This window comes from Rhinoraja longicauda, chromosome 9 (genome assembly GCF_053455715.1).
Source record: "Rhinoraja longicauda isolate Sanriku21f chromosome 9, sRhiLon1.1, whole genome shotgun sequence".
Taxonomy (NCBI): domain Eukaryota; kingdom Metazoa; phylum Chordata; class Chondrichthyes; order Rajiformes; family Arhynchobatidae; genus Rhinoraja; species Rhinoraja longicauda.
In genome coordinates, this window is record NC_135961.1 from 10,587,209 (window position 1) to 10,612,703 (window position 25,495).

At 38.9% G+C, this 25,495-nt stretch overlaps 2 protein-coding genes across 3 annotated transcripts in view; one reads left to right on the forward strand and one right to left on the reverse strand.

The window, feature by feature from the left end:
* Positions 1-5,335, forward strand: part of pacc1 (proton activated chloride channel 1) — a 33,215-nt gene extending 27,880 nt beyond the window's left edge. Inside the window, exons 7-8 of the mRNA XM_078405775.1 lie at positions 1,149-1,256; positions 3,392-5,335. Of these exons, the coding sequence (XP_078261901.1) occupies positions 1,149-1,256; positions 3,392-3,553 (270 nt within the window). The 3' untranslated portion in view covers positions 3,554-5,335. The remainder of the gene's footprint in view (positions 1-1,148; positions 1,257-3,391) is intronic.
* Positions 5,336-7,173: 1,838 nt separating this feature from the next.
* Positions 7,174-25,495, reverse strand: part of ppp2r5a (protein phosphatase 2, regulatory subunit B', alpha isoform) — a 103,068-nt gene continuing 84,746 nt past the window's right edge. For both annotated transcript variants that reach the window (XM_078404776.1, XM_078404775.1), the window contains 5 exons: positions 19,006-19,056; positions 15,763-15,882; positions 13,737-13,864; positions 11,531-11,632; positions 7,174-10,526 (listed from right to left, as the gene is read on the reverse strand). In XM_078404776.1, the coding sequence (XP_078260902.1) occupies positions 10,382-10,526; positions 11,531-11,632; positions 13,737-13,864; positions 15,763-15,882; positions 19,006-19,056 (546 nt within the window). In that variant the 3' untranslated portion in view covers positions 7,174-10,381. The remainder of the gene's footprint in view (positions 10,527-11,530; positions 11,633-13,736; positions 13,865-15,762; positions 15,883-19,005; positions 19,057-25,495) is intronic.

A 25,495-nucleotide genomic window follows, 5' to 3' on the forward strand; every position in this document is an offset into this window, starting at 1 on the left:
AAGGATGAGGCTCTGGACTGAAAAGTCAGTATAGGAATGGGATAGGGCGTTGAAATGGTTAGCAACCAGAGGATCCAGTAGACCTTGGTGGACCGAGTGGGATTGGTGATCATACGACCTTGTTGGCCATCTTTGGCATTCGTTTGTTGAAAAACTTTCACTTAACCAGGTCCTCATGTGGGAAAACTATGACTACTTTTAAGACATAAAGGATCTACTTTCCATTAGTGACATCTGTTAATAGATCTGGACATGTGCCAACATACCATTGATAATTTGTGACATGCAACCTTTTAGGAAAAAAATATTTTTCTTAAGCGATTTATTCACATCTCTATTCTTCAACCCAGTAATAATGTTAGATATGCAGTACGATTGCATCGCCAAATGTAGCAACCAGTATAGAATCCTACACGATTTAAAAAATAACAAATGAATTGGGATTGCTTCCAAGGACAGGGAAAACAATCTGCTTCTTATCAAGGAATGCAATGTCCTCTTTCACATTCATCTAAGTTACAACAGTAGTCAAACTGAATCTTGGATTTAATTTTTAATTTATATTGTCAGGATTCCCCTGACAATTCTGCATCTTTCAGTCCTGCATTGCACTCTATACTAGATTCTATCTTAAGCCTGTATGAACAACTTAATTTTCAAATGGGCTTGTAACCATAACAAAGTGGGTGGTGTTACCAAGTAGGAAATGACAGTGGATGAACTCATTGTCTATTGTTAGGCAGCTGATGTGGTGGATGGTAAGGTTGGGGAGTCCTGTCTTTGACGAAGACAAAGGGATCCCCTATTCTTTCCACAAAAGGTGCCTAATCTGTTGAGTATTTCCAGCATTTTTCATTTAATTTCAAATTTTCAGCACTTGCACTGTTTTGCATTCAATATATCTGCTTAGGTCTATGTTGTTCAGATTTGAAAGTGAAACAGTGTAGCCACCGGAATTACAAACAGGAAATGCTAGAAACACTCAGCAGGTTAGGCAACATCTGTGCAGAGAGAAAAAATAATGTATTAGGTTCAGGGCATGATGAGTTCTCTGTTACTGTGTTTTTATTAATGTTTTGGCATGACTGTGGGAATGAATCTCCATTTGAGTTTTTAAATTCTGAACAACTCTCTTATTGCTCACACAGTCCACTCTTGTGAGATACAACGACCGTCGACATGGTTCTGACCAAAGTGACCAGTGGTTCTTCGTTGTATTTGAATGGAAAGATCCGTTCATTCAGGAAGTCAGAGATGTAAGTGGGATCATCTTTCACTGCTCGACTTTGCATGTTAATTGGCAGAATGACCGGAGAAGTACAGTGCATTCAGAAAGTATTCAGACCCCTTCACTTTTTCCACATTTTGTTACGTTTACAGCCTTATTTTAAAATGGATTAAATTCTTTTTTTTTATCATCTACACACAATACCCCATAATAAAAAAGCGAAAACAGGTGTTTAGAAATTTTTGCAAAGTAATTAAAAAGAAATAGCTGAAATAACACATTTACATAAGTATTCAGACCCTTTGCTATGACACTCAAAATTGAGCTTATGTTCATCCTGTTTCCATTGATTATCCTTGAGATGTTTCTACAACTTGATTGGAGTCCACCAGTGGTAAATTAAATTGATTGGACATGATTTGGAAAGGCACACACCTATCTATATAAGGTCCCACTGTGGACAGTGCATGAAACCAAGCCATGAAGATATTGTCCGTAGACCTCCGAGACAGGATTGTGTCGAGACACGGATCTGGGGAAGGGTATGAATCAATTTCTGCAGCATTGCAGGTCCCGAAGAGCACAGTGGCCTCCGTCATTCTTAAATGGAAGAACTTTGGAACCACCAGGACTCTTCATAGAGCTGGCTGCCCGGCCAAACTGAGCAATGGGGGGAGAAGGGCCTTAGTCAGGGAGGTGACCAAGAACCCGATGGTCACTCTGAGTTCCAGAGTTCCTCTGTGAAGATGGGAGAACCTTCCAGAAGGACAACTATATCTGCAGCACTCCACCAATCAGACCATTATTGTAGAGTGGCCAGACGGAAGCCACTCCTCAGTAAAAGTCACATGACAGCCCGCTTGGAGTTTGCCAAAAGGCATCTAAAGGACTCTCAGACCATGAGAAACAAGATTCTCTGATCTGATGAAACCAAGATTGAACTCTTTGGCCTGAATGCCAAGTGGCACAGCTCATCACCTGGCCAATACCATACCTACAGTGAAGCATGGTGGTGGCAGCATCATGCTGTGGGGATGTTTTTCAGTGGCAGGAACTGGGAGACTAGTCAGGATCGAGGGAAAGATGAACGGAGCAAAGTACAGAGAGATCCTTGATGAAAACCTGCTCCAGAGTGTTCTGGACCTCAGACTGGGGCAGAGGTTCACCTTCCAACAGGACAACGACCCTAAGCACACAGCCAAGACAATGCAGGAGTGACTTTGTGACAAGTCTGTGAACGTCCTTGAGTGGCCCAACCAGAGCCCGGACTTGAACCCGATCGAACATATCTGGAGGGACCTGAAAATAGCTGTGCATCAACGCTCCCCATCCAACCTGACAGAGCTTGAGAGGATCTGCAGAGAAAAATGGGAGAAATTACCCAAATACAGGTGTGCCAAGCTTGTAGCATCATACCCAAGAAGACTTGAGGCTGTAATCGCTGCCAAAGGTGCCTCAACAAAGTACTGAGTAAAGGGTCTGAATACTTATGTAAATGTGATATTTCAGTTATTTCTTTTTAATTACTTTGCAAAAATTTCTAAACACCTGTTTTCTCTTTTTTATTGGGTATTGTATGTCGATTGATGATTAAAAAAAATGAATTTAATCCATTTTAAAATAAGGCTATAACATAGCCTAATGTGGAAAAAGTGATGGGGTCTGAATACTTTCTGAATGCACTGTACATAAATCCCCCGGTTTACTCGAGTCAAATACAGTCGACAAGGACCATTTGTCTAAAACTCCATTTGGTCGTCTCAAGTAGTATGGCCAGTGCTTTCATGGTTCTGTATTTGGGTTCTTGCCTTTAAAAAACCTGATTAGTTTTCTGATTATCAGCCAAATTGTCAACCTTTATCACTGAAAATATTGTCGAAGACAACATTTGACTGGGTCTTTGCTTTGTATACTCATTGAAGACTATTAAAATTATGGATCTTCTGATAAAATATATTGTTGTTTTATTGATAATTCCATTAAAGCAGCATTAATTAATTTCTCAATGGGGTAATGGGTTAGTAAATATCAGTGCATGATCCGGCCTTGTAATATTTAAGTTGTATATCTAGTCATGAAATGCCATTTTCCTTTGCATAAAGTCAGCTACCACACGTATAAATCCCAATATTTCTGGATAAATTATCCTTCGATTTTTTGCAGATAATCACAGCCAATCAGTGGAACATGATTGCCATCCTCTGTGGTGTTTTCTTGGCTTTGTTCAAGGCGGCAGAGTTTGCAAAGCTCAGTATTAAATGGATGATTAAAATTAAAAAGAGACAGCAAAAACGGAAAACCCAGGAACTAGACCAGATAAGTTAACCCAATGGCCTAATTGAGCCCTTTGAAGAAATGCAGATCTGATCCACTTTCTCCAATCTAGCTCTTCATTTATTTGTTGTGTGGAACTTATGTAATGACAGCTGCCAGTATTCATTTGACGATAGTCAATCTGATTAAATGGGATACATCAGTCTTGGGAAAATTATAAAGTTTTATATTCAATCTCAGTTTCTATGAAGAGAAAGGTTTGGGTAATAACAAAATATCATCACAGAAGTTACCTCTAAATTTAATTTGTCTTTTTTGGATTGTGGGGTAACCAGGGCTTGGAGTCTTGTGATTTAAGATGCATATCATTGGGAAACTGGTTTTGATTGTCCATAATGTTACTGGACCAGTGATCTGCTTTGTGTCAACATTCACATCATTGGAGGTAAAGCAGTGTTCAGGCACGGCAATGCACTTGAATGCAAAGTTGGCTCAGTAAAGACATAAAAAAACTTATTCCAAAGTAATATTTAAATGCTGCTATTGATCACAGTATGTATGGAACGTGGTTTTGCTGTGAATGATAAATTGTTGTTGAATTCAACTTGAACTTCTTTATAAGCAAGCCTAGTTACACCTACATATGGCCTTATAAGCATTATTTTGTTTGTACATCGAAAATATGTCAGAAGGATAGGATGTACGTACTTTATTGAATTATGATATCAGTTTTGAGTAGCTATTAGAGGGCATTGACTATTTTTATAAAAATGAAAGAGAGTTATGATATTGTGAACATTAACACAAGTTAGTTAAACTTAGCTTATGTTGGATACATCAGGAAGATTCCTACATGAATAAGCTTACCTTCAAATGGTTTGAGTAAAATAAGATTTATGTTGAATTCTTTACAGCCACGTATGTTCATGCACACAGGTAGTTCTGCTATAATGTGATAATTGTGTCAGGCTAGAATTCCAGCTTTAAACACTGCAGACGGGCATCACTGTCAAGCATTAGCCTCAGCTGGCTGCAATGACTACTTGCTCTATTGCAGGGAGAAGGGAAAACTCTCATTTCTCCCCTAAATTGTTAGAGCTCCTCTTTGGGGAGAAAAGGCTATTAAAGTTGGTAGATATTAAGGCCAGAACCTGGGTCTGGTTTTCCCTGTATCTCTGAAATAGTAGGTTCTCAGGATCAGGGCAGTAGCTGCTCTTTAGTCAAAAAAAATACTACTGGTAAGTTCCCCTCCACTCATGCTTTGATTTTAAAGGAACTTTTAGGTAAAATAAAATAATGCTGTCTGGAAACTGGTAGGGAAAATGAGGGAATAATGTATCCTAGTTCTGGCCTAATTTTAGGGGCTACCTTCATATTCTTAATGAACCTGAATTAGGAGTACATCAGAATATCCAATGACCCTCAAGTTTAATAATTCTAATAGATCTTTTAAAAAGCATGGTAAACGTTTGCTCTTATCTTTGTTTAGGTAGTTAAAAGTGCTTTCATCCAAGATAGCTAAAATGTGTTTCCTGATCATTACTGAAAGATCGCCTTAGTGATCATAATATAGGCTTTGGGAGTGAGGAATTCAAGACTTAAGAAAAAGAGTCTTAAGTCTCTTTTAAACTGTTAAAATATAAGAATTGCAACGTTTAAGATATTCCCCAAGTTTTATATTAAAAAAACATTGAAAAATAATATTTTTCTGAACTGCTGTCTGTTATTAAGAAGTGTTAACTTTTGATTATCGCCTTAGTCTTGATACAGGCTAAGTAACAGTATCATGATTGGTGATTATTGGTTAACTGACATATAGTGCTAGATTCTTAACCTGGATAGCCAAGGTTGAATCTACTCAAACTATTGTCTGAAATAATGTTAGTATTCTGACATTTAATCATTAAATTACTCACTGGATTAAACTTGTCAAATGTTCCAGAACTATTTTTAATGTGTAAAAGTATGCAGATTAAAGATGCTACTTACATGTTTATCAACACCGTTGAATATTGCTTGCAATAGCTTGCAGCCCAGCAGTATGAACATTGACTTCTCCAACTTTAGATAGTTCCTCTGTCCCTCTTCCCCTCCCCCTTCCCAGTTCTCCCTCTATCTTCCTGTCTCCACCTATATCCTTCCTTTGTCCCACCCCCCTGACATCAGTCTGAATAAGGGTCTCGACATCACCCATTCCTTCTCTCCTGAGATGCTGCCTGACCTGCTGAATTACTCCAGCATTTTGTGATATCTTTGAATATTTGGTAATTTAATTTAAGCATTGAAACATTTTTATCTGCCTTGCTTATTATAAGTGATAGTTTTTCTGACTGGAAATTGGTTTTAAAGGCAGCCATATTTATTCAGACTTTAAGGCGATTTTACATTTATATCAGTACCGTCAGTAAAAATGGAGTAATGAATGATAAAGCACTGAAAAAAATTCTATTGCTGACAATCTTCCAGACCACTTAAACACCCAAGGTTAGTTCAAAATAATAGTTTCCCTTTTAAGAGTTATATAAATAACTGACCTTTGAAGCATCTCTGCCAATGAGTCTTTCCGACTTCCAAAGAATCATTGAATGGGATGGAATGGATTGCTTTCCATGATTCCTGTGAACCAGCACAGAAGACACATTCAGTCCTTTGTGCAAGCTTCATTGTAGCCAGTGCCATTTCCTCTTTCTTTTGCATAGCACTGCTTTCATTCAGATATCGATCTGATACCCATTGTGAAAGCCACAATTGAATCATCCCATCAGCTATTACATTCCAGATGCTGATCACTTGCTTATTAGACGAGAGACTTTCATGTCACATCTCGTTCTTTGCCAGTCACTAGAAATCTGTGCTCTTAAATTCTCAACCCTCACACAGGTTTCTGATTTTGAATATTTCTGACATATTCACCTCTCCTTCCTTTTTTCACTCAATGTCTCTATTTGCAAAGTCCAGGAAACCATTTTTTTTAATTGCTTTCGTAACCTATCCCCTCTTCAAAGATTTATACACACAGCATGTTCTGGCCAGTTACAATTGCATTCAATTATAATTGCATCCTTCATATTTTTTCTTGTCCTTCCTACTAAATGTATCATTTTATTTGTATTAAATTGAATTTACCATGTGCCTCTCCACTTATCCATACTCGATCTTTTTAGTGTTACAGAGTTGTACAGAACAGAAATGGGTCCTCTGACCCGCGATGTCCACTCTGACCTTCTTGCCCATCTACACTAAACTCTATTACTCTCTCCTTCACTCTCTTCTCTGTTTCCAAGGGTGTGGAGCGATTTAGGAAGATAATTCAAGGGTTTAGGGCTTGGCAACTAAATTGGGTGGCACTGTGGCGCAGCGGTAGAGTTGTTGCCTTGCAGCACCAGGGACCCAGGTTTGATCCTGACTTTGGGTGCTGTCTGTATGTTCTCCCTGTGACTGTGGGTTTTCTCTGGGAACTCGTTCCAAAGAAGCACAGGTTTGTGGGCTAATTGGCTTCTGTAAATTGTGAGTAGTGTGTAGGATAGTATTAGTGTATGGGGCGATTGCTGGTCAGCGTGGACTCAATGGGCCGAAAGGCCTATTTCCACGCTGGATCTCCAAACTAAACTGTCACATTTATCATGCACTGTCCTAGAGGTAAGCAATAAGCAACAAATCCTCATTTATTTGACTCCTTTGGTGGATAGAGTCAGGCTTTGTTTGGCATTATTTATGATGGACGATATTTACAGGCCAGAGCATCAATGAACATTTATGTGATAGATTCTGAATATTCACCACCTATACAAATACAGTAAAATACTTCCATCCAGACAACAGAAGCTGCAATTTCACTTTATCACAATGTAAAATACTCAGTACAATTATAGGACTAAGTTAAAGGCAGCATTTAAAATAAAATATATAAACAGGTCACATTAGATTGTGAATTTTACTCTGGAAAAAATAGAAGTAAAAATGACCATTTTTAGACAGGCTCTTTATAATTGATCATTGGCCTGGAGTTGGGATTCCGGTACATGATTTGAATCAATTATGATATGATTCATCACACATATCATCCATTGCCATGAGTCAGTAGATATATTTTCTTCCCTTCGCCAACAAATCTGCTTTCACGCTAATAATCCTTTTGCTATTTATTTTTAAAAAAGAATCTCACAGGGAAATTCAAGGTTTCTGCTGAAAATGTTCTCTAGGTTAATAAAGAGTTGTAGTCATACAGTGCAGAAATAGGCCCTTTGCCCCAACTCTTCCATACCAACCAAGATGTCTAAGCTAGTAGTCCTATTTGTCTGTATTTGGACCATCTCTGAACATTTCCAATATGAGCCCGTCTAAAGGTTGTTCAAATGTTATAATTGCACTCGCACCAGAGCTTCTTCTCATTGCATTTACCCACCACAGCGAGAAAAGGTTGTACCTGAAGTCCCTTTTAAACCTATGCCTTATGGTTTTAGACTCCTCTACCTCGGAAAAATCTACTTGCCATCCACCTTTTCTATGCCCTTCGTGATATTATATATCTTTATAAAGTCACCCCTCAACCTCCTACACTCCAGGGTAGAGTTCTACCCTATCCAGCCTCTTGTTATAAATTAAATCCTCCAGTCCTGGTAACATCCTTGCAAATGTTTTCTGCACCCTTTAGAGTGTAATTCCTTTTACTTAGGCAACCATAACCGTGCACAGTACACCAAGTGTGATCTCTCAAACGTGTTGCGCAGTTGTAACATGACATCCCAATTCCTGTTCTCAATGACCTGACTGATGAAAGCAAGCATGCCAAACACTTTCTTCACCACCTGGTCCATCTGTATCTTCCCTCTCAGGGAACCATGTACCTCTATCCCTAGGTCTCTCTGTTCTACAACACTCTGTAGGACCACACCTTTAGTGTGCAATTTCTGCCCTGGTTTAACTTCCTGAAATGCAAATACTCACACTTCTCCATGTTAAATTCCATCTGCCATTTCTTGGCCCCTCCCCAGTTCACCTGTTGGAATCTTAAAAAATCATCTACATTCTCCACCACAAATTTTGGTGTTATCTACAACTTACTAATCACGTTCACAATATTGTTATCCAAACCGTAAATGTATGTGGCAAAGTGGACCCAGCATTGATCACTGTGGCACATACAGGTTGCAGGCCTCCAATCCAAATAATAACTTTTCACTACACTCTGACTCATTTAACAAAGCCAATTTTACATCAAATTAGCCTTCTTCCCCTGGATCCCATGACTCTAAACTCTCAGACAAGCCTACCACACAGGACCTTGTCAAAGGCCTTGCTAAAGTCCATGTGGACAATGTCTACCGCCTTGTCCTACTTAAACGTCATCACTTTTTCTGGAGGCTCAATCAAATTCATGAGACATGATTTCACACGCACAAAACTCTGCTGACTATCCCTAATCAGTCATTGCCTTTCTAAATACTGGTACATCTTTTCTCTCAGAGTCCGCTTGAATAACCTTCCCACCACTGACACTAGGCTCACTAGCCTGCAGTTTCCTGGCTGGTCCTTGCAACCCTTCTTAAACATTAGCCACCCTTTATTCTTTCAGTACCTCACCTGGGGGTAAAGACGATGAAAATATGTCTGCCAGTGCTCCTTCAATTTTTTCCCGTTTCCCTCAATGTCCTAGGATACACTCGCCCAGGAGCCCTGAAATAATGTATAATATCACTAAACCGATTTAACACGGGACCAAACTTTTGTGGATTGTGTTTGACAAAGGCTGTAAATCTCAACATGCTGTCTGGATAAAGGTGATCTGCTGGAAAGGAAAAAAAAAAACAATTTCTACCACATAAATATATTGTCCAAGATCAGCATCTCCATGGCCTGAGAAATGATGCATCCATGATATGTTTATCCTTGTAGTGCATGCCAAGTAGAGTTGGCTGAAGATTGAGGTACAGAATGACCAGTAAACTTCATTATGCTCTACACTTTTGAAACAAAATATACTCTGTACACCAGTTTTGGAAAAGCATCCTGATTTTGACTGTCATGAACATTTACATTTGAGTCAGTCTTCAATTACTTGCGTTAATCATAAGCAAATCAAGCCCAAAAGGAAGTAGCTTAAGTTTCCCAACTCATTTCATATCAGGCCATGGCATCCAGTAACTTGTGTATCATCACAACGGGATGATAAGCAGAAACTGAACCACTGTTCCTTTCAGCAAATGAAAATCTAGGAAATTGAATAATATCGTCCTTTGTCATTACAGAAAAGCTAAAAATGTAGAAATCCAAATACAAACATTATGTAGACTTTATTGAATGTTGCTCAGAACCCCAAATAAGATATCTCATTACAAAAAAGCTTCACACTGCCAAAGGTTTACAGAATGGAATGGTTCTCCGACATGATATCAGAATGATTAGTTGAAGAAAAAACATACAATATTTTATGCTTGAATTTCTAATATTTTTTCTGTAGGCATAATTCACTCAGTTCACTCAAGGTCTGTAGCATTGTGAGAAGCACATATAAAATAGGAAAAATCTATAATTAAATAGCTGACTAATTTTCTATGTGCAGCACAATCAAAAAATTATTTTTTCAAGTCATAATTCCACCAATTATTTTCACTCTGGCCACAAATGATAAATTCATTTATTCTCTGAGAATTCTAAAAAGTGACATAATAAATTCATGATTAGACAAAGTTACAAATATTGTGGTCACTAATGTTCAAAGTTCATATCTTTTCCTTTCAACATTGTTTACAGCTCATCAAAAAAGCTGGTAATTTTTGGAAGTATACTGCTGAAGGTTTGTCTTGTGTATGTGTTTTATCCACACCTATTCCAAAATATGTGTGAAATACCCCATCACTCTTCGTCTGTTGATGCTCGTCATTTGGCACTTGTTTTATTGTCTTGAGTATTTTGTGAATTGTGAGTATCATTCTGTATTTCACCAAGTGTTTGACTCCTTTGGAGCCGCAACTCTTCAAGATTTTTCCAAAGTTCCTCGCGCTCCTGCTCCTTCTTCTTTTCACTGCAATATTAAAAATATATACTTGTTAATGAACAACGTTTTGCAAGGCTAGCAGCTATATTTTGAGCAGAGTTGGAGAAAAATGTAACAATTAATATTTTAATCATTAAATCTCATTGTAATTAATCTCTTATTAGCACTATTAGTTTAGTAAAGTTCAATAGATTTCTTAAAAGATACAGATGAGTAGGTTAATTCCTATAAATAATCTACATTAATTCAAAATTATCAAGAGCCCATTCAACATTCCACATTAAAATATATTTTGCTATTTCTCATACTATGACCTAGATAATAAAACATTATATAAACATTCGCATGTATGAAATTTATAGAGGGCATTATAGAAAATAACTATACATTTGTTTTAGGTATAATTTTCATATTGCATTAATGCTAATCAGCACAAAAATAAATATAGTAAACCCTCGTTATAACAGACTGGGGGGGGGGGGGGAGGTGTGGAAATAGTGTCTGTTATTGCCAACAGTCCGTTATAACCGAGTACGAGCGGGGACCAGACAAAGTCATTGCGGACAGCAAGAAGCAGTAGCAAGTGGGAGGGGAGGGAGTCCCACGGAGACCAAGCATGTCCTGTTGGTGACGACAGCCTGCAGAAAGAGCTGTCCAGGGGCTACAACATGAGATGCAACAAAAGCCGTGTTACTGGATTGTGCGGTGGGTGAAGATGGGCTCGCTGGAGTCAGGGGTGGGGTCGGAGGCCGGGGCTCTAAACAGCCAGAGAGACAGTGCGGGCCGGGGTGGCATCGGCAGGTCCATCCAATATATCCAAAATCTGTGAAAAAGAAGTCTGATAAAACCAGGGTTTACTGTAATTCAAATATGTCTATGCAGGTCATACTGCTGCTGTTCCAGGGGACCATTTTTGGAAACGAGAATAGCTTGTATGTCCGTACTCAATGCAATATGCAACTTTTACTATGAGGGACCATAAACATTTAGAAAGTCGAGAACAAAATAATTAGTGAATGATGATTGCATACCGTTGTCTTTCTGCTTTATATGATGTTGTAAGTTCATCAAACAGTGCCCCATTCATCTCCATTAAGGTTTTTAGTACGTTGTAAACAAGTGCTACAATAGTTCTGTAAAACAAATGTTCAAGATAATTACATTTTTGAGTTATTTTTTAAGAACCATACAAAATAACCGCTATAAATTCTCTGCACTCCAATCTTAGAGATCAAAAGCAATGTAGAAAGATTGAACTATTCTAGTTCTAACTACAAAACAGGCATGTGTAGCTGTGATATCAAGAAGTTTTGTTCATATTTAAACTACCCAATGTGCAGACTGCTCTTCAAGTTGGAGTAAAAAGTGTGTTTAATAAAGACATTGGGATCTTCACAAGCAAACAGGAAAATCACTTCCTTAAGTATTTTCTGAACTTTTGTTTTTAAAGATGGCAGGTCTATTTTTTTTAAAGAGCATGTTAAGGATTGAAGCAACAATATCAACTTAAAAAAGTATACTTTCACTTTCTTAAAAAAAACATGACATTTCTATAGGATACAGTAGGATGACTATAAAGCTATCCACTTTGAATACCCAAATTTATCCGGATCTGCTTAAATGTTTCAGAATTATTATCGGTAGAGAATCTGGTTCCGATGATGTACAATTGAGGTTTTTTAAATCCTCAAAGATTCTGCTCAGTTGTATAGTATTTTTGAAGTGGGGAGATGAGAACAGGAGGTGGCATACAAGTTAGGTAAATAAGCAAAAGGTTCAATGGGATTTTATTGTCACATGTAAAATAAATGTTACAAATAATTGATTTTAATGAAGAATCATTCATTCTTTCCTAATCCTTGTAAAAACCATTAGTATTGCGCTACTTGTCATTCCTGATCTCATTCTAAGAGAGCAATTTCCTGAGTACAAGATTTTTTCGTTGTAAAGGTGCAGTGAAGCTCTGAATAGTAGGAGCACAAAGTTTACCAGTGTCTTGTGAGGCAATGCTAAACGGTTCTAGAGGATCCAAAAGGAAATTTTCTAGGGATCAAGTATTTCTAGGATCCAAGAAGACTGTACACAACAGCTGAAACCATACTACAACTGCACCAACCAGCACAAATACCATTTATACTTATATAAACTAGCTTCATCAAAAATGTAAAGACCGATTCTAACTGAAATGCCTCACTTTATTTCAGAATAGTCAGAATGTTAATACAGTTTAAATAACTATTGGTGTATTATTATTATTGTTGCGTGTACTGAGTTATCGTTCGAAAACATTGTTTGATAGTGAAAGTCTAGACGGAAGTTCTGTACAACTGAAGCAGTTTTAATCAGCTATCCAATGAACAACAATAGCAAACAACAAGCATGGAAGCAAATCTGATGCAGGATCCAAGAGCAGATGTTCCCGATGTTGGGGGAATCCCGAACCAGGGGCCACAGTTTAAGAATAAGGGGTAGGCTATTTACAACAGAGATGAGGAAGAACTTTTTCAGTCAGAGAGTTGTGAAGCTGTGGAATTCTCTGCCTCAGAAGGCAGTGGAGGCCAATTCTCTGGATGCTTTCAAGAGAGAGTTAGATAGAGCTCTTAATGATAGCGGAGTCAGAGGATATGGGGAGAAGGCAGGAACGGGGTACTGATTGTGTATGACCAGCCATGATCACGGTGAATGGCGGTGCTGGCTCGAAGGGCCGAAAAGCCTACTCCTGCACCTATTGTCTATTGTCTAGTACTAAATGCAAGTGCTGGGGTATTTCTGCAAATAGTTTTCTATCACTGGACTCTGAAAAGTCCAGGGACAGATCAGTCAGGAAAAGGCACAAACGTTTGAGATCTCAACCCATGATCTGAATTATACCAATAGTGAGAAATGCCAGTAAAATCATATTAATTGTTTAATGTGGACCGGGGTTCGATCCTAACTACAGGTGCTGTTTGTAAGGAGTTTGTACGTTCTCCCTGTGATTGCGTAGGTTTTGTCTAGGTGCTCTGGTTTCCAACCACGCTCCAAAAAAGTACAGGTTTGTAGTTTAATTGGTTTTGGTAAAATTGTCCCTAGTGTGTAGAATCGTGTTAATGAATTTGGTTGGTCAGTGCAGACTCAGTGGACCAAAGGGCCTGTTTCCACGCTGTATCTCTAAAGTACAGCCATCAATTTTATCTTCTTAATAGTACATGCATGTATATATATATATATATATATTTTAATATTTAAAGTACTTACGTGTTCCAGTGTTCCTTGGAGATTCTGTATAAACTACCAAACATAATTGGTAGAATTCTCTCAGAGTTATCTTCAATTAGGCTGAGAATGTACTCATTATTCCAGAAATACAACGCTCTTTCTGCAACCTGTTGTGGAAAAAAAATCAATTTGAGAATATTTCAAATAAAAAATTCATAACATTAATTTCCAGTAAACATTTTCACCATGTCATATTTGAGATTTATGACCCCAGTGTCAAGTGCACCAATAAGGATAGGAAATTGAACAGCTAATTCAGTTTCTTAATGCTTTGCTGATCTACTATTATAGCTCTACTTTAACCATAACAATGAATGTGCAATAATTAGTGCAGATGAAAAATGAAAATGCCTCCAAGCAAATGGCATTTTAAAGATTATAACTCTTTATCTTTTGTCAAGTGGAGATTTCTTTGTTGCACCTCTATGATATTATTATCTTGCTTGCTGACACAAGGAAATGCAGTTGCTGGTTTACAAAAAAAGACACAGAGTGGCGGAGTATCTCAATGGGTTAGGCAGCATCTCTGGAGAACATGGATGGGTGACATTTTGGGCTGGAACCCTTCTGCAGACTGACTGTAGTGGACTGTAGGGGGAGAAAGCTGGGAGAGAGTTGGAGGTGGGACCAAGTCTGGCAAATCATAGGTGGATACAGACGAAGAGATTATTTGATTGGCAGGTAGTTCGACACAGGTCAGAGATGAAAAGTCAAAAAGTGTAAGGTAAGGAATAAGGATAGAAGAGGTGTGAAATGTTAAGGCTGAGAAAGGAATATAGGTGGAAGGAGATGGGGGACAGGGGGAAGAAAGTTTTTGAAGGTTACTTACCTAAAATTGGAGAATTCATTGTTCAGCCAGACGGGGCAAGGGGAAGAGAGGGGAAAATAAGAAAGAGGGGGGGGGAGGGGGTGTTTGTGGGCTATTTCCCTAACATTCCCTCCTATCCATACGTCCTTATCTCACACTTTTTGTCTTTTCACATCCAGCCTTTGTCCAACCATCTGCTAATCAAAACCCCATCATCTAATAAACTTGGCCCCACCCCCACCTCTCTTCCAGTCATCTTGTACATGAATGTGCTTTTTTTTCTTCTTTTTTGGGAGCAAGCTAATGCCTCTCCACACATCTGTATTGAACTACAAGTGGTTTATGGCACGGTCCAGTGCCAAAGAGGACTATTCAAACTAGTTTTATCTTCACAGTTAGCAGAAAAATGTCATATTTTTCACTCCTGACCTGAGGAATTGTCATCAGTGGAGCAGTTATTCAGTGTTAAGCAGAACGATTGCTTCCTTTGAGCCACTAAATTTTCTTCAGCCGCCCAATAATTACTTAATACTTTAGACAAATAGGCAATGTGCAACCTACAAATTGAATCCATTTGTCCTTGAAAATTACAATTTGGATTCTACAAGTAGCATTGGATCTTATATTTAATCACCTTTGTGTCAGAAACATTGAGTTATGTAACTCCCACACTTACAGTTCTGATTGAAAACTGAAAAAAAAAGATTACCATTAGCATCAGTGGTACAGTACTGATTGCGCAGTGTGATTGGCCCTGGATAAGACTTCTTGAGAATAAATAATCTGTGAAAACTCTTGAAAATAAAGGTTGCTATATGGACATACAATGCTAAAGGACCCGCCACATTATGTGCTCATGTGTCAAGAAATGAAAGTTGAAAAAACTAAAAGTAGACAGTTATTTTCATTTATTTCCCCATCCCCTCCCCCACATAAAATCAAGAAGAGCAAATTTTATTCCATACTTAGATTTTTTTGGTTGTGATTTGCAAATACTTGAGGGGTAAATTTCTGTAACTCGAACAATTGTAAAATAGGGGTCACCTGCATTCAGTTATCTTAATATTTTGTTGGAACTCAATCTTAGTTCAGCAAAAAAAGTCCACAATGACCTATTACACTTGCCATGGTTTTCTGGTCACTATTGTAAATGAGACAAAAGATTACAGCTTTATTTATCAGAAATAAATTCTTTACCTGGAAGTGTGGGTTTGACACACACTTGGCTATTTGCTTGAATAAAGGTTCTTGGACATTTTTGAACTGAGATGGTTCTATAACATCCAGAATTTCTTCTACTTCACCCAAATACATGACCTGAAAGCAGACAATTTGAACCACAACTAAGTTTTATTTACAAACAATTAAAAACATGCAATATCTATTTAGCATGTAGAAAAAGTACATTTTTATCATTTCAGTTTTTCTAATATATCCACAAGCCTCCCGCAAGTACAACAAACACCCCGGGTCCACCCACACCTTCCCAAGGTAATAATATGCATGGTTTGCTAGAAAGATCCACATTCTGAGGACTAATAAGATTGATATAAGATCATAATTTGATGGATCAAACCGCTAAAAATCTGATGATGACACTAATGAAGATGATTGTAGGCTGCAGGAAATCTCCATTGGATTTGCACATAATCAAAAATGTGACAGAGGAAGAGGTGAGCTCATATGGCAGGAGCAAACAAATAGAGAATACACAATAAATTCCAGGATATTCAATTACATAAACAAGGCAGATTGGGAAATGCATATCCAGATCCTTTCAAGAAGCAGGACAAATAGATCAATTCATTTAAAGGCATACAGGATACTTCCCTTTATCTGCCGAGACACCAAAATGCAGAGGTTAAGTAGGCCACTGCTAGAGTGCTCTATACAGTTCTGATTGCCTCTACACAGAAAATATGTGGTAAAACTAGAGAGGGTGCAGACACCATGATACTGCCTGGGCTGAATAGTTACAGTTATGAGGAGAGATTGGCTTTCATTTGAGGCAGAGGCAGAGGCAAAGGGAAAATTTATTTCAGCTGTATAAAATTATGGTATGTGGTTAACAGCAAGTACTTATTTCTCTCATCTTTATTACATATTCGTTTTACTAAAAGTGGCCATTGAGAAATGCTGTGGTGAGCCATCACTGGAAACTGCAGTCCTTTAGTACAAAGTACTCCCACGATGTTACTGTGCAGAGAAACTTCTCTTAATGATGATGGAATGGTGATATATTTCCAAGTCAGAATGGTGCCATTTGGAGAGGAACCCACTAGTGATAGTTCCTCTGAGTACCTGCCAGCCTTTTTCTGATTGATGATACAATTCGTGAGTTCAAGAGGTAACTTAATCTAGGCATTTCATAAGTTGTACGCAATAGTTATTTGTGCACTGGTATGGAAAGAATGAATTTTTAGGATGGTGGATGGAGTGAAACTCAAACAGGATGCTTTATTCCACATGGTGTCAATTTTTATGAATGTTACTGCAGTTGCTTTCATCCAAACAAGTGGATGTTTCATGGATCAATCTCCTCACCTGCCTTGTAGATGCTTGCCATAGGATACCGTTTTTGACCAATTTTTGTAACTCAGAATCTTGGGTTTCTTGTCAGTAATGACCCCAGGATGATAATGATACAGGATGTGATGCATGTAAGGTGGTTAGATTATGTCTTGGAGATGGTCTTTGTCTAGCACTTAAGTGGCATATACCATGTAGGTTACTCATCAGCCAACCAACTGTATGTTATCCAGATCTTGCAGTATATAGGCATGCATTGGTTACTTTGGGGAGTTGCAGTGGGAATGGAACACTGGACAATGTTCAGTGAACATTCCCACATCTGTTCTTATGATGATCAGTTAGTTGTTCATGCAAAAACATCTGAATTGGCTGAACCTACAATCGTGCTCTGAGGGATTCCCACAATGTCTGCTGTTGACCAGATTGACCTCTGACAATTGCAAACATTTTCCTTTGCAGGACACTATCCCTGAAGTTTGCTTTCCCCTAGATGTCACAGCTAATACTGACTTGATTTTAGGACAGTCACTCTGATCCAATCAACGTCACCCATTCCTTCTCTCCCGAGATACTGCCTGACCTGCTGAGTTACTCCAGCATTTTGTGAATAAATACCTTCAATCTCTGTAATTCATCACTTTAGTCTACATGTTCACCAAGGTTGTAATTGGGTAAGCAGCACAGTGTTCCTGGCAAACGGAGCTTCAGTGAGCAGGTTATTAGTTAGTAAATGCCAGCAATATCTTTGGTATTGATTGAGTATACTGATAGGACAGTTATTATCCCAATTTAAAGTGTTATTTTTGTGGACAAGATCAACCTGGGTAATCTTTCAAATTGTCAGGTAGACACCAGTGTTCCAACTGTACTGGGACAGGCATGAATGAATGAAACTTTATTGTAAATGTACCTAGGGTACCTAGGTACAGTGAAAACCTTTGTTTTGCATACAACCTAGGCAGTACATGTGTTAGCGTCGACAAAGTTACAAAAGTACCGTCCAGTCTTATCTACTGTCTGCCGCTGCACTTGGCAGCAGGCCCCACCCACCCTCCTCCAGTTCACCCTTTGTTCTCGGTGGCCCCCCATGCCGTTTCTACCCAAAGCGTAGCAGGATCCAGAGCTCCTCCACAGAAGTATGGAGAGAAAAGCAATATATTTAGCAAGTACTAGGATGAAAACATGGCTTTGGATAGTGACAGTATGCAAGAATAGGTCTGTCCAGGATGAACCAAGGCAGAGCAGCATCCCTCTTTATCATAAATATTAATGATTCTATGACTGATGAATATTGTACATTCCACTAATAGGGTCCAAACCAAGAGCATGTTAAATCCATTCTCCTTCCTCTCATGTATCACTTCTACACATTTATATGGGCAATGATACACAATTTTAAACCTTCTCAAGCTATCCAGTTTAATTTAGAGGGTAATTATGCAGAATCATAATCCTGGTATTGTCTTTATTCAGTAAGGATGACAGCAACATACATCCAGGGGAAAGCAACAGATTGTGATCAAGTGTAGGAAGAAATGTGTTTAATCTCCATCTCTTTTCTCCCTCATCTCTAATCACTCTCCTCCCAAAGTCTCATCTCCCGTTATTCCACTGCACCTATCCCCAACTTAAACACTTCATTTAGTAGAGATCAAAGAAGCTAGTTGAAATGAACACACGCAGATAAAGATCAAATCTGTAAGTTGACTAAATCTCTAAAGCACAGGATTTACTCAATGTCAGTCATTTAAAGGACTCTGAAATCTGAAATGGTCGATTTGTTTTCAAGATTAAATATATTAACATTGGTTCCTTTAATTTTATTTTTCTGTTTGTACATAAGTAGATATATATTTTAAAAACATGTGCAGAGACAGTCAAAGCCAGAGAAGAAAGTGGATAACTTACCTCTTTTTGACTTACAGTTTTTGGCCAGAATTTTAATAATCCTCTGATAACCTACAGGAAATCACAAAAACATATTAAGATTAAAGTAATAAACCAAAATTGTTTAATTTGAAGCAGAGGAAATCATAATAACAACACTTCCCTTTATTATACACACATATCAGATAAAAAATTAAGCAGTATTCTCAGATACATACAGATTATGCAGAGGAAGATAACGTACATTAAGACTGTAAACATTTCAAAGCATAATCATAAATAAATGCATTACTGGAAAAAGTATATTCGAAAACAAACAATTCTTTTAAATGAAATTTTGTTTTATAAATTATCATATATTCTAATAATAACTGATGTAAAATTATTTTAAAAAAATTAAAACTAGACTATCTTAAAGAAAGTTTATTGTTCCTATTCCTAGAACAGTATTATGGACATAATTTGAAAACAAAGATCCTGAACAACTCATCTGCAAGGTGCATTGTTTCAAAGAAAAAGAAGTCCAGAAGACAGCATTGAAAATCACCGACATGCTCAGCACAAAGGGCAACTCCCAGTCCTGCCGAACCAAAATATAAGCCAATATGCACAACATTACGCCAACTAGCTTCATCTATCTGCACACTAATTATAATTTGCTTACTGAAAATATCACAAACACACTCATTCTTCCAGTCTTCTGTGAATAGAAACATAATCACTTAGATCTAAGATAGACACAAAATGCTGGAGAAACTCAGCAGGACAGATAGCATCTCTGGAGAGAATGAATGGATGACTTTTTGGGTTGAGACCCTTCTTCAAGCTGAGAGTCAGGGTAGAAAAGAAAGGTCTCAACCCGAAAGGTCACCCATTCCTTCTCTCCAGTGATGCTGCCTGTCCCGCTGAGTTACTCACTGAGGTCACCCTTTTTCACAGAAAGTAAGTATGGAGAAGCAGAATAATGCATACATGAAAATAAGTTACAGAATGGTCTGGTTGTCCTCATACACGTTAGCGTGTAGGTAAAGCAAATACTAAGGGAAATAGAAGGTTGGCTTTATTGAATGGGAAAATCCACGCTGGATTAAACCCAGATTGTTGGTGGCGTGAGGCCTTGACTTGACTCATTGTGCCACTGACATTGAATTTGGAAGACCTACAGTTTAAATGCAGGGATAAACAATAACACAGTTATAGCACCTTCAAAATAGTTAGTCCTTCACATGGACATCAAACACAATTTGTCAAGGAGTTACACTTAGAGAGGTTAGAACAGATGCTTGCTCAAAGTAACATGTTTTAAGGAACATCCTGAAACATAGAAAATAGGTGCAGGAGGAGGCCATTTGGCCCTTCGAACCAGCACCGCCATTCATTGTGATCATGGCTGATCATCCACAATCAGTAACCTGTGCCTGCCTTCTACATATCCGTTGATTCCACTAGCCCCTAGAGCTCTAGCTAACTCTCTTTTAAATTCATGCAGTGAATTGGCCTCCACTGCCTTCTGTGGCAGAGAATTCCACAAAGAGGAGAGTTGGACAAGTTTATTCTGCTCTTATTCTGCACAACCATATAAATTGGCAGAAACGAAAATTACAAAATTGGGTAAGTATTGCTCAGTATATTTCTGTAAGTGGATTAAAGCAAACACCTTTCTCCTGTGAACAAGCAGATTCTCACAACCAATCCAAGAGCAGCAAAGCACTGCGAATGGTACCAGTGGAGATAGTTTGACATTAGCTGGAACGAACAGAATGATGAGCCGGTTCACTGAACCATCAGTATAGATCTCAATTTCCATACACTGTTAGTTTTCTTATCATTTTCACGTTACAAAATGATTGACCTTGTCAACCAAATGCTGTACAAGAGAAATTGTTAACTTTATGTAGATGAGACTATGCTAACACCAACCGATTTAGTCAACATATTCATTTCAGGAGGAAATACTTGCATAACTTGCAACAGAAATAAATATGTATTAAACAAAATGTTCACAAAGTCACATCCCTGTTCATCTCATAATTTCACCTACACATACCATGCAACTGTGTTGGGAGCACATGACCAGAGTTCACAAAATGTTGGAGTAACTCAGCGGGTCAGGCAGCATCTCTGGAGAGAAGGAATGGGTGACGTTTCGGGTCGAGACCCTTCTTCAGACTCATGTCAGGGGGGGCAGGACAAAGAAAGGATATAGGTGGAGACAGGAAGACCATGGGAGAACTGGGAAGGGGGAGGAGAAGAGAGGGACAGAGGAGCTATCTAAAGTTAGAGGTCAATGTTCATACCGCTGGGCTGTAAGCTGCCCAAGCGAAATATGAAGTGCTGTTCCTCCAATTTGCAGTGGGCCTCACTATGACACTGGAGGAGGCCCATGACAAAAAGGTCAGACTGGGAATGGGAGGGGGAGTTGAAGTGCTCATCCACCGGAAGATCAGGTTGGTTAAGGCGGACTGAGCGAAGATGTTGAGCGAAACGATCGCCGAGCCTGCGTTTGGTCTCGCCGATGTAGAGAAGTTGACATCTGGAACAGCGGATACAATAGATGAGGTTGGAGGAGGTGCAGGTGAACCTCTGCCTCACCTGGGAAGACTGTTTGGGTCTTTGGATGGAGTCGATGGGGGAGGTAAAGGGACAGATGTTGTCATTTATTTGTTATCTACAGTCAGACTTGCAAATAGCCACATTTCAATTTTCAATCAACCACATATGCAAATGACATGATCTAATTTCTCAAATGAACGTGCATGCTCAGCATTATTTTTTTACAAATTGCACGAGATGCTTTCTGCAATGATCCAAACATGAATCTTTCTGTGCATGGCTGAAAAAGCTGATGACTCTGTAATTACCATTATGGTCTACCTAAGATCTTGTCCCCCCCCCAATGCATACAAAGGCCCACAACCTGATCGTACACTGACCACATTCCTTAATTTCATTGCACTGTCCTATTCCAATTGAAATGCCTGTTAAACCTCCTTTGTATTATGGAGCCTTCACGCCCACGTTGGTTTTGCATACAGCCTGTCACCGCTGGCGACTTGCCAGCAGCCTCACGAGAAGGTCCAGCCACAAGAGCTCAATAACAACTCCAAGGTCAGATGCACTAATTGGCCTTACACAATAGACAATAGGTGCAGGAGTAGGCCATTCGGCCCTTCGAGCCAGCAAGGGTTATGATTGGTGAGAATCTAAGTAAAAGAGGCTTCTGGAATAAACGGGACACAAGGTGTCTGGCTCGGCTAAGTGTCGTTTGTTCTTTGCTTTCTGTGGTGGGATTCAGTTGATCCCACAGTATCCTCATTTTTGAACTTTAGAAATTGAGTTAACAATCAGACCACAGGCTTGAAACACAGCGCCTCATGGACTATGCACATGTATTTTAACATTACAACAGTTTATATCTATAGATCTATTCCTCACTTTACAAATGGAATATAGTCCTGAAAAAATGTCGTCAGGTGAAATTTTGCACAAGAAGGCAGCTGGGCAAAATGCATTTTGTATTTTCTAGGATGGGAAAAGAGTAGCAAGCTAATGAAAAATATATCTGTATATCCAAGACACATGTCCCAGACAATCAAAGGTGCTATAGCAAACTTTTGCAAATTGAACATTTGTAATTGGAGGAATAGCTTTATATATCTAACTTGAACAGCTGCACGTTATGATTTGTCTTGCATCAAGGACCCCCTCCAACAAGTAAATTATTTCTTCTTGTAAACCGGAGTAAAATATTAAGTGTAAAATATATGACAATGCCCAGAACCAAATAGCCTATTTAAATGTAATTTATTGAATGACGATTTTCCATGTCTTCTTACATTCTCCAGGACGCAAGACTAAGCAGACCAAATAGATAGAGTTAAACAGCAAACAAGCAGGCCCTTCGGCCCAACTTGCCCAGGCTGACCAATATGCCCCATTTATACTAGTCCCACCAGCCTAAGCGTGGTCCATATCCCTCTAAACCTATCCTATCCATGTATCTGTCAAATGTCTCTTAAACGTTCTGATGGTACCTGCAGATTTAGTTATAATTTATGAATCAGGATTATCAAAATAACACTGCCAAAAAAAGCCATACAGCAACTTTAATTTAACCCACCACTTCGCAAAATAATAATTTTAGCTAGGTGGCTTAACAATGAACTCAAATGATCTCAAGCACACTTTATTGGCAAGGTTAAAGCTCTTCCGAAGGGGCCTTTACGTTCAGGCCCACACCCTCTGCAATCAGTGGGATGAAATTTGGCCAGATCGTCCCCTCAATTATAATATTTTCTGGATGATGAAGGTAAAACACTTCTACGGTAGTTTACATTAGGTTGCACTCATCATCCCCAAGAAACCAAAATCTTTGGAGAGAATACTATTTCTTGAATGCACGTAGCCACAAAATGGGAGTGGAGAAAAACACAGATGAAGTGGGCATACCCAAATCTAATCAATACATGCTGCATTTGTTTATCAAAATTACCTTCTTCATATCATATCATATCATATATATACAGCCGGAAACAGGCCTTTTCGGCCCACCAAGTCCGTGCCGCCCAGCGATCCCCGTACATTAACACTATCCTACACCCACTAGGGACAATTTTTACATTTACCCAGCCAATTAACCTACATACGTCCTACTATTACCAATGCTAAGCTAAATTTATCATATTCCATTTATGCAGTTTCAATGTAAATTTTTGGGGACCAAAATGCATTTAAACTATTAAATTAAACTGTGATTTGGTATAAATAGGATATTAAAATAATCACAAAAAGCTGGAGTAACTCAGCGGCACCGGCAGCATCTCTGGGGAGGAATGGGTGACGTTTCGGGTCGAGGTCTCTACCCGAAACGTCGCCCATTTCTTCTCTCCAGAGATGCTGCCCGTCCTGCTGAGGGAGTTTGACTTTGGTTTAAACCAGCATCTGCAGTTCCTTCCTACACATAAAAATAATCACCATGGAAAAGTCAATAGACAATAGACAATAGGTGCAGGAGTAGGCCATTCAGCCCTTCGAGCCAGCACCGCCATTCAATGCGATCATGGCTGATCACTCTCAATCAGTACCCCGTTGCTGCCTTCTCCCCATACCCCCTCACTCCGCTATCCTTAAGAGCTCTATCCAGCTCTCTTGAAAGCATCCAACGAACTGGCCTCCACTGCCTTCTGAGGCAGAGAATTCCACATCTTCACCACTCTCTGACTGAAAAGGTTCTTCCTCATCTCTGTTCTAAATGGCCTACCCCTTATTCTTAAACTGTGGCCCCTTTTCTGGACCCCCCCAACATTGGGAACATGTTTACTGCCTCTAATGTGTCCAATCCCCTAATTATCTTATATGTTTCAATAAGATCCCCCCTCATCCTTCTAAATTCCAGTGTATACAAGCCTAATTGCTCCAGCCTTTCAACATACGACAGTCCCGCCATTCCGGGAATCAACCTAGTGAACCTACGCTGCACGCCCTCAATAGCAAGAATATCCTTCCTCAAATTTGGAGACCAAAACTGCACACAGTACTCCAGGTGCGGTCTCACCAGGGCCCGGTACAACTGTAGAAGGACCTCTTTGCTCCTATACTCAACTCCTCTTGTTACGAAGGCCAACATTCCATTGGCTTTCTTCACTGCCTGCTGTACCTGCATGCTTCCTTTCAGTGACTGATGCACTAGGACACCCAGATCTCGTTGAACATCCCCTCTTCCTAACATGACACCATTCAGATAATAATCTGCCTTTCTATTCTTACTTCCAAAGTGAATAACCTCACACTTATCTACATTAAACTGCATCTGCCATGTATCCGCCCACTCACACAACCTGTCCAAGTCACCCTGCAGCCTTATTGCATCTTCCTCACAATTCACACTACCCCCCAGCTTAGTATCATCTACAAATTTGCTAATGGTACTTTTAATCCCTTCATCTAAGTCATTAATGTATATCGTAAATAGCTGGGGTCCCAGCACCGAACCTTGCGGTACCCCACTGGTCAAATTAGAAAATGTGATTGACTAAAAAATAATTAAAAATAATAGTCCTGCAACTACATTAAATCCAATACAAAAACTGAACTAGAAAGCACAAGAATTCAATACAATTCTTAGCATCTAATTATTTGAAATATTTTCAGTTTTAAAGAACACTATAAGAAAGTGCAACTAGATTTAGATTGGAAAAAGATCTCCAAATCCAGCTCATTCATTGTTACAACGAATGCAAAAGGAAATAAAGGTATAATTTGTTGCAGATGCAGTCCGAGTGCATGTTGCAAAAACCTAATATGCAGAAACTAATTAGGAAACCTAACAGAATGTTACTATTGGCGACCTCAGAAATTGAATAAAAATGTATGAAGGTTATACTTCAATATTTAGGGTATTGTTGAGTACTAATCGCTTTATTTAAGGGAAGATATCAATGAATTGGAAGGAATTGGTCTCCAAATTTGAGGAAGGATATTCTTGCTATTGAAGGCGTGCAGCGTGGGTTTA